At 35.9% G+C, this 10,607-nt stretch overlaps 1 protein-coding gene across 1 annotated transcript; it reads right to left on the reverse strand.

Moving 5' to 3' along the window:
• Positions 1-443: 443 nt before the first annotated feature.
• On the reverse strand, positions 444-6,191 carry LOC110885368. The gene is made up of 11 exons (XM_022133049.2): positions 5,738-6,191; positions 4,846-4,967; positions 4,069-4,513; positions 3,834-3,952; positions 2,940-3,687; positions 2,472-2,867; positions 2,213-2,386; positions 1,902-2,126; positions 1,482-1,818; positions 1,217-1,403; positions 444-1,133 (listed from the first exon to the last, which is right to left on the reverse strand). Exons 1-11 carry the CDS (start codon positions 5,930-5,932, stop codon positions 650-652), a joined length of 3,432 nt encoding a protein of 1,143 aa, XP_021988741.1. The 5' UTR covers positions 5,933-6,191; the 3' UTR covers positions 444-649.
• Between the last annotated feature and the right edge of the window lie 4,416 nt (positions 6,192-10,607).

Consider the following 10,607-nt stretch of genomic DNA (forward strand, 5'->3'; position numbering starts at 1 on the left):
CAGCCCCCCCCCCCCCCCACCCCGCCGCTATCATCAGCCGAAAAAATAATCCAATAACGTTTCAACTACTTTAACTGTGTGAGGATATGGGGCCGAACCCTAAAAAGACGACTACGTTAAACATACCCTACTAACGATACACTATACACTTGATCGCACATACCCTACTAACGAACGATACACTATACACTTGATCGCACATACCCTACTAACGATACACTTTGTCAACCAGAGACAGCAAGATTGTTGAAATCTATGGCTAGGATTGTTCTTTTTTAACGGAAAATTTGGATCAATGACAGACCACTAGAGTATCATCATGTCATCAGCGAAACCACCCGATCATATCCATCTCCATTAGGCAATAATGCCTATACACCAAGAGGAAACCCAATAAATCCTATAGCTAGGATTGTTTAAAAAAAACAAAATAACATCCACTATCAACCAGAAAGTATCTTTTATTCATTTATTCAATCATTCATTCATTCATTCCCTTTACATACATAGACTTGGTGACCAATTTATACATAACACCCTTACGCTATTTACCACTACATGTACGGAAATCACTACATAAATTATCTGTGGAAATCACTACACAACCCACATTTATGTACAAACCAAGCTAGAGTTAGTCGAATGGCGGTCACACATTTTCAATCAACCGATCATACCACGCCCCATGAACAACCTCGGTCACACTCGCCATCACTCCCAACACCGCCCCGGCTTCCACCACCCTCTCCGTGAGAACAGCCGCCCCCACTTGGCGGAGCGCCATCTCTGCCACCCGTCTTCCATGCTTCCCACTGCCACCAAGCACAACCCCTCTAGTAGCCATATATACCGCCTGAGATACCTTCACAAAAACTGAGTCCTCGGCTTGTACACTTTTTCTCAGCATTCTTGCCATGACAAGTCTTCTCGACTCGTTTTTGGTAGGATCATTGGTTCTGTCAAAGCCCTCTACGGTTTTGCTCAGAACTTCGACAATCTCCTCAAGTCCCGCACTCTCCACCGTGTCCAATAGTTGCAAAAGTTCGGTTGAGCATTTTTGTATTGCGGTTTCCAGTTCTTCAGGGCTTGTTATCATTTGTTCCACCACAAGCGTTTGTCGAAGGACTAGAATGCTGCACACAACATCACAAAGTTCATCAGATATCAACATTTAATATGAGTAAACGAGTCAAAATTGCCTCATATGGCTAACTACCTGGTAGCAGTGACGATAATCTTCTGGAGTTGAGCCTGAACCATCCTCAGCCTGAGAAAGTTAAGCTTCAACGTTTCAGGCACCTCTTCTTGGGTCACACCATAAACATCGTTTACGAGTTTCAGCAAACCGAGCCTCACTAGCAAATCACGCTTTTCTCCCTTGCACTCTGGGTATTGATGATTATCTGGAGCAAAACAGTTTCTTGGGTCAAATTAACATTTTTTAACATATCCCAAACCAACTGAATAGACAATAAACTTACCGGCGGTGTCTGTTACAGATGCGGGGGTTAAAGTTTGCAATCCACTAGAGAAGCTGCTTCCGCCAGTTCTAAGAGTGGTGGAAGGAAGCACGGGCTTCTCTGACGGTGAACCGTCTTGCAAGCGTGAAAGAACCTGTTTGTAGTCATTCCAATCTTGATCATAGGTGGACCCAAGAGACGAAAGCCACCTCATGGTCAATGGAAGACGAGCCGTTGCATCAGATGGTGGTCCGAACCGCTTTGCAAATGCTTTTCCTAGGTACTCTAACCCAGCAGGCCCCTTCAGTAATGGTTCCATCATCTTGATACGAGCGTTACTAATTTCTTGCTTCAGCGCCTGCATACAAGATGGGGGAGCTTTAATAAACATAATATCAATGAAAAGAGACATAACCGCAAAATAATTAAATAAACACAAACCTGTATCTGCTGTAGGACAAAGCGTAAGCCCTTAACCAATGCTATAGCATGTGAATGGTTAGAATCATTGGCTCGACATGTATCAGCGAGTTCGCTTAAAACTTTCTGGTGAGCTTCCTTAAGATTCATCTCGTTTGCTGGAGCCGAAAGCTTCTGCAGGCTCACTAATGAAAACTCCATAATTTTCCCGAGGTACTCCATGTCTAAACTCCCGGAATTCAACAGCTACATACAGACGACAAGATTCAATAAATGTTTCGACTTTCGACAATCCAAACAAATGAAAATAATAAATATTCATGTTTGTTTACCTGAGAAAGAATAACGACATCAATAGTTTCCATAATCTCTTGTCTCCAACTTTGAGGAGCCATTTCACAAAGTTCATCCCTCACTTCCTTCATCAGTTCAACAACACGATCATAATTGTCTTGTATAGAATCAGTGATCCCATCCCAAAAAGCTTTTTCCATCGTCTCTCGCACCTATAAGGGCCCTTTTAGGTATTTGTTCACTAGTAAGAAAAAAAAAAAAAAAAAAAAAAAAAAAAAAACAGAAAGACAAACTAACCTTGACCGCTGTTTGGTCTTCAACAGCACCATTGAATCTGTTACCAGATGAATAATGCTGCCCATGAACAAATTCATTTACGATTAACTCGTTCTCCATGCTGATCATCTCATCTTTCACCGTTGTCTTGGAATCATCATCTTTAAATAGGGCACGGACTACACGTCGGCTAGGCTCTTCAGTTCTGTTCCTTTTGTCTGAGTCAGCAGTTGAGGTTGCCAGCGAGGATGAAGACGGTGGTATATGTGGAATATGTGAACTAACTGGACTGCCATTCTCCATTGCGTTAAAGTACGTTATTCGTGCATCGGAAAGAGCATTCTTCATACGCTCTATCCCTGCATCTCCACTCAAATGCATTACTCTTTCCCTCAACAGTTTCTGATCCTCAGTAACCTGCATTCAAAACATTAATTACACTTCTCCATTTCTCATAATTCATAAAGATAGAAAGAATTTAACTAAAACCTGTTTCTGAATAGCTCTCATATCATGTGTAAGATCAGCATCGTTGTCTCCTTCAGGTGTCATCTTGCATTTTTGCATCATCGAGATTTCCATCTGGCAAGCGGCCCGCACCAGATCCTCTTCTAATGACTCAGCATCCTTAACCTTCCAAACAACAAAACTATTCAGGAACGCACACCATGCCGAATCAAAAGCTGCCAGCTGTGACCTAAACATGTGTTTAGGGCTCGAGTCTTCTCCGGTTTTCTGAAGTATTATATCTATCAGCAACTCAAATTCGTGGACGAACTTCTTAGCTGACTCAGCTAAAGCGGTCTCACGTTCTCCTTGACCGCTAAAAACCGCATCAGGATGACCCAAAATCATGTACGCACATAGCACTACTCTGACTTGGTACCTTGACAGCTTGACCGGTGACCTTGAGACTGATCTGGCGGGACCTGCTTTCTTTATCTGTCTAGTACGGGTGGGGGTTCTTCTTTTAGGTGAGGCAACTCGTTTAAGGAGGTGATCAATGTCGTTCTGAGTATTGAAATTGATTCCACTGGCAGTACTCGTTAAAGCTTTGTAACGGATTTCGAGTCGGTCCAGTAAAGCTTTTGTAGTCTGAAGTGTAGAAGGTGTTCCAATCAGGAGTGCGAACTGCTCAAATGGCATCAATTTTACATTATCCTCATTAATGTTTAGAACAGAGTAATTTTTGGCCAGTTCAAAGGTGGTTTTTTTCTTAAGAAATTTTCTCCAGCACCTAATAGATGTATGAAAAAATGAAAAACAAGTGTTCAGCAAACATTCTTTAAATATAAAGTCACAAAAATAACACGTAAAACTGACTTTACACATCCCATACGTATGTCACACAAAAGTGAAAAGTTCAATCTATAGCGCGTATACCTTGCTAGTTTTCTAGATAGATCGTCAGCTTGCTTCTGCATTTTCTTTGACCAATTAGCCCCTACAGAATTATGTAGCTTTGCTCTCTGCATCAAGTATTCTGCTCTCTGCCTCTTTGCCTGTATACAATCACATTGCGCAAAATAAATTCTCTTTCGACCCATTTGATATGTAGGTCAAAAACTATCACTTCGGAAATGAGTATTTATAACAATAAAACAAAAGGCCTACATACCCTTTGTAACTTATCTTCCAAACTCTCTCGTAACCTCCTCCTTTCAATCTCTCGCTGCTGAGAGACGAATTTGGCTACTTTTCTTACTTGTAAAAGTCGAGCATGTGCCTTTTCCATGTCAGCTTCTAACAATCCCAATCTTTTCTTCTCAGCTGCTGCGCGTTTTTGAGATATAGCAGCACCGACACGTTCTTTATACTTAGTCTCTCGAGCAATCCTTCTTATAAGAGACTGGGATGATCTCTCCCTTAATGTCGCACGTCTTTGTCTGTGGGCCTTCAAGATTCTCATTCTGTTCGTCTCTGCTTGCCTTACGCGCAATTCCACTTTTGTCCCTAGCTCTGCACATTCCTTCTTAACACGCACTTCAACCCCTGTTCTGGCTGCTTGCCTTAACTGATCGAGCTTAGCTAGACGCAACTGAGCTTTCGCTAAAATGCTTGATCTGATAGTCAAAAAATATATATCAATAAATTGTGTGGTCCAAAATTAAAGACAAACAAACAAGAGGACTAAAGAAGGCAGTTGAAAAGAGGTATAAGAGGAAAGGTTCAACCAAATACACAGATCAATCAGTTAAGAACAAAATTGTCAAACAAAAGCTGCCAAATAGTAGGCACTTATAGATAATAACCTAAACTTCACATGGAGCAAACCCAACTTTAGTTAACACCTAAATGACAGAAATATGTCACAATCGGCGGTCACTTCAAGAAATTTAAGCTTAGTTGGTTTCATGTGATAAAAAAAACAAGAAACTTTTTTAGGAAAATTTACCTTTTCTGTTCAGCAGCCAGGAGCTTTGCCTGAAGACGTTGACCGAGGTCTTCGTCGTAACCAGATTGTGGAGGACTCCGGGGCTTTGGCCGCGCCTTGCTTGATAGATGCTCATAGAATTTCTGCAAACAGTCAACAACAAAAAAAAATCAGCAAGTCTTATTAAACAAAAAGATTAATCAGTTAAACTACATAAAACACAGTTCCTAATTATCTCATCTACTTTTCAATTATTTGAATATTTACACCATGAGTAAAGATTCTGAACCAACTACCTTACCTAACTCATGTTCAACCTTCAACGACAAAGAGAAGAAGCTTATAGAATCAAAAAGAAACATAAAAAAAAAAAGATGCACAGGTAACAAGATGAAACAAATTTTACTCCATCAAAAAGCGAGCATAATCTCCGATTTCTAGACTCCTAATAAATAATTAATAAAATTAATCACATGTTTAGTAAGATTTATCTTACACAACAGAAATAAAAAACAAGAAAACACACAGAATTAAAAACCTCTTTAACACATAATCAATAACAACACCTAACAATTTCAGCAATTATTTCAGTAACACCTAACTAATAATCAGTAAAACTAATCACATGTTTAATAAAATTAATCTTACAAACTAACAAAGTACACATAACTAAAAACTCTTTAACATATAATCAATAACACCTTAAAATTTCAGCAATTAATTCAGTAAAATTAATCACATATTTATAAACAAAAAAAGAAGAGAAGAAAAGGAAAGAAAACTCACAGAATTAACAACTCTTAACACCTTACAGTTTCAACAAATTATCGCAAACAAATCACATAAAAAAACAATAACAAAAATCCTAATAAAGTGATAATCAAACGGATTAATCATCTATGACAACAACAACCTGTCGACGAAGATCTGCATCACGAAGCTTAGCTTCAATTTCTTCAACACTTGATGGAGACGCCTTCGTTTCCGTGAGTCTCCGGCGGAGCCTAGGCGGCAAAGTTGGCGGCGATGATAGACCGGCACCGTCAACGGCCGGAAACTCCATGGCAACTCCGCCGTTCTCCGGTGAAATAGCGACTCCAACCTCCATCGGTGACTGTAATTAACGATTTTACGAATGAAATTTGGATATAAACCCTCAGAGAACCGATGAATCACACAGTTTACTGATTTGAGAAGAAAGTTGGAATTGATTTAGGAATTAAGTTGTACGTGGATGGATATAAGTAGTCTCCTGAATGTACACGCGTTCTATATGGAGCCGTATATGTATATACATGTATATATACAGAATATATTTTAGAGAGAGAAAGTGTGTGTAGATAGAGAGAGGGGGTTAAAAAGGATGATGAGGATTCTGGAATCGGAGGGTGTAACATAAAATATATTTGGTAACGAGATGAAAGTTACATGTTTTACCTTTTAGTATATTATTGATCAGCTTTGGTCCCTTAACTATAGTTTTAGACGCTGGTGATGCTTACTTTTTTTTTTTTCTAGAAGTATATGTATAAGTTTATTTGATATTGTTTTTTTCGTAATCTTAATCTCATACTTGGTTGTAAACTATATCTCAGATTTGGTTTATATGTTTGCTCGTTACAGGTTATAAGTAATAACTATTTACCTAAAAAACATGTTATATTTCAAGGTAGTGAAAGTTTTCTTTAATAGTTTGATTTATGTAGTATGATTAAGATTAGGTTAATAGTTTATAATTATCTAGCAATTTATTTGATTGTTTTAAATTCCAAATTTGTAGGATTAGAGTTATGATAGGAGTAGAATTAATTTTTGTATATATAAGTAGGTTAATAGTTTATAATTATCTAGCAATTTATTTGATTGTTTTAAATTCCAAATTTGTAGGATTAGAGTTATGATAGGAGTAGAATTAATTTTTGTATATATAAGTATGGTACATTGGTATTTTTTTGAAAGGTAAATATCATTAACAGAAAAACGACGACCCAAGCCGGGCCGACAAAACACAACTACACTATTACATATTTACAAACGAGCTCCAATCCTTCCAATTTAATCCTTTAAATCTCGATCTATTTGAAAATCAAAGAAAACTTAAAGCCTTAATTTCGCTAATAATGCTTTCAATTCTAACCGACGCATTAGAAAATTTGACATTATTCCTAGCTCGCCAAATGCTCCAGCAAGTGATCATTATGATGCCTTGAACCGCGACTCTTTTCTTCTCCGACAACCCGAGGTCTTTGTATAAGGAAAGAAGATCACGAATGGAAAAAGCAAAAATGTTAGGAATCATACACCAAGAACTAATACAACTCCATACTGTCGAAGCGATGAAGCAACCAATAAACAAGTGATCGACAGATTCGTCGTCGGAATGACAGAGTGGGCATGTTGTGTCGCCGATGCCAACATTTCCTTTCCTTAAAGCTTCGGCTGTGGGAACCTTATTCATCTCCAACCTCCAAACGTGAATGTTGACTTTAGCGGGAATCCAGTTGCACCAATCCAACACACAGCTGTTGTCCTGCACTTGATCCCCATTCAACAGTTTTTTAACTGTCTTAACCGAGAACGAACCATCCGAAGCTGAAGTCCATCTCCACCGGGCCATACCAGTCGATAAGGTTACACTATCAAGTAGCCCCGTTAACTGCACTAACCTGGAGCGAAGAGTAGAGTCCGATAAGTCCAATATCCAGTTCCAAGAATATCGGCCATCACTAATATGACTGATTAATCTGTCTGCCACCGAGACCCTTTTATCCGCTTCCTTACTAAACAAGTCTGGAAATGCAGTCTTGAGAGGTTCATCCAGGAGCCATGTGTCAAGCCAAAAAGAAACATCCTCACCATGACCAACCGTTCCTCTCATGAAATGCCTTAGAGGGAATCCGCCCACCTTTATGTTAACAAAGTTCTTCGCTATATTATTCCAAACTCCAGAAAGGGATTTTTTATACGGAATGCATTCCCATCCCGACCTACTAGTATGAAGAGCGTCGATCACTTTCTTCCATAAGTTATTTTCTTCCGTCTTGTATCTCCATCCCCATTTAGACAATAATGATTTGTTCACCACTTCTAATTTACTTAAGCCCAATCCTCCATTTTTTTTAGACACGTAACCTTTTCCCACGCAACCCAATGCATCTTTTTTTCTTCCATAGAGCCGCCCCATAAAACTTCTTAATCATAGATTCTAAAACCGAAATAATTCTCTTAGGGGCTTTATATAGAGAAAAATAATATGTTGGGAGACTTTCCATGACCGATTTTATTAACACCACTCTACCCCCAATCGAAAGAAGGTGAGACTTCCATTTTGAGAGACGAGCGCGAAAACTTTCAACAACCGGATGCCAATTTGAGACCCTATTCATATTTGCTCCGACTTTGAGCCCAAGGTATTTAAAAGGAGGACAATCATATTTACACCCAACAACATTCGCCATCTCCCCTATTGCTCCCAAACCCACTCCAATACCATACAGATGAGATTTATCTATGTTAATTTTAAGACTCGAACAAAGGAAAAAACAACGAAGAATTCTCACAATGTTCAATAATTCGTCTCTACTCCAATCTCCCATGACAATTGCATCATCCGCATACAAAAGATGAGCAATATTCGGCCCGTTGTTTGGAGTCGAAATCCCTTTAATTATCCCAGCTCTCTTAGCGTTTTCAATCATGTATGACAAAGCCTCCATCACCACTAAAAAAAGAAAGGGCGATAACGGATTACCTTGTCTCATACCTTTCTCACATCTAAACGTGAAAGTAGGCTATGACAACTAGGGATGCAAATTTGTATTAGCAAAGAGACAAGGCACAAAATTGAATAGTTAAGTATAATAATTAAAAAAAACATCTAAAAGTGAAAGAAAAGTGGAATCATTAGAAATTATGACCAAACGAAAGGCAGGCATGAAAAGGAACACTATTGATTAAAATCATTAGTCTTTTGTGATTATGATAATTACTAGGTTAGAACCCCGTGTAATACACGGGTTGAATAAATGTAATTTTATATATCGAATAATAAAAAAAATATTTTTAAAACCTCGTTTATTACACGGGTTGAATAAATGTAATTTTATATACCAAACAATAAAAAATATATCTTTAAAAGTCTCATTTATTACATAGGTTGAATAAATGTAATTTTATATATTAAATAATAAAAAGTTATATCTTTAAGAACTCTGTGTATTATATGGGTTGAGTAAATTTAATTTTATATATTAAATAATGAAAAAAGTTACATTTTTAACAATCTCATGTATTATATGAGTTGAGCACATGTAATTTTATATACCAATCAATAAAAAGTTATATCTTATTATATCTTTATAAACCTTGTGTATTATAAAACTTTAGACTAAACTGACAAAATGGTCCAAAACACAGGGACTAAAATGGCATTTAACTCTTTACATTATATTAATTTATATTTAGTGTACGTCTTTTGTTAATGTCAAGATAAATAATTTTGAAATCTAATAAATGTTTCAAAAGATTATATTATCTCCTATACGAATTGTTTAAATTTAATTTTATAATTATCTTTTAATTAATATTAATTATCTATAATTTAGTAGGAGATAGCGATGAAAAAACTAAAAAATAGATGGCTTTCTTTTATTATATAGTATAGATTATAATGTGTTTTTTAAATTATATTTCATTTAATCAATTAAACGATTACAAAAAGAAAGTTTTACATCTATGTTTTTTTAACTTTTAAACCATCATGTCATATCTTACCTACATATTCGATTTTAGTTAAAACGCATTCGCAGACTTTTTCTAGCAATTGTTATGTTTTCTTTAGTAAAAAATTCATTATTATTAGTATTATTAATAATTTTAATCAATTAATTGAGAGAATGACAAGTGTCTCAAAACAAGTTTCTTTTATTATATAGTATAGATTCTTGTATATATCTTTTATATCCATGTTAGTTAATTCTTTATATTATTTATTATATCTTTTCAAATAGTTATTAATTTTCCCGGAAAATCATGCAAATTTATATCAAAATAAAGAAAACGATCAGTCATGTTCAAGATATATGATCGGAAAATATTAATTAATTGATTTTGTAAGGATCAATCAAATGAAGCTTTAAAAGCTTTTATATATTACTAGAAATTAATATTAATATTAATTTGTGTGTAAATGTGTAATAGAATGTCTTTAGGGATGAAAAAGAACGATGCCGTTTTAATTATTACTTTGTATACTAACCAATAAAGGTTAGACCTTAAAAACTTATTAAGGTAGAGTTATCTTGAAAACGTTAAGTATTGAGAACCAATGAAAAAACAAATTAAAATCATCTTTTAAATATAACTCTTGTTATAATTAAAATACAACATTAAAAAAAATATTCTTTAACTCATCTCTTATCCTAAAATCACTCTTAATAAATGTTGTAGATATATGGGCCGGATAAAAATAAATATTAACTAGTTAGTAATGAAGATTAATAGATTATAGAGCAATATTTTTATGGAAGACGAGGTCAATATTACATTTTAATATACTAAGTTTTATTCTTATTTTTTTTAATTAAGAAATAGAATACCTGAAATAAAAGAATGAGGGTAAAAGTCAAAAAATCTCTGGCTCACATGATTATAACACGCAGCTAGTTTAGTTTTTTTTTTTTTTTTTTTTTTTTTTGGCAAAGGGCGAAATTTTTCATTAAAAAAATTCAAGCCAGAGGCTCAAAGACATAACAGTACACAAACAAAGAACAAGTAAAATTACA

This window comes from Helianthus annuus, chromosome 10 (assembly GCF_002127325.2).
Source record: "Helianthus annuus cultivar XRQ/B chromosome 10, HanXRQr2.0-SUNRISE, whole genome shotgun sequence".
Lineage (NCBI taxonomy): Eukaryota > Viridiplantae > Streptophyta > Magnoliopsida > Asterales > Asteraceae > Helianthus > Helianthus annuus.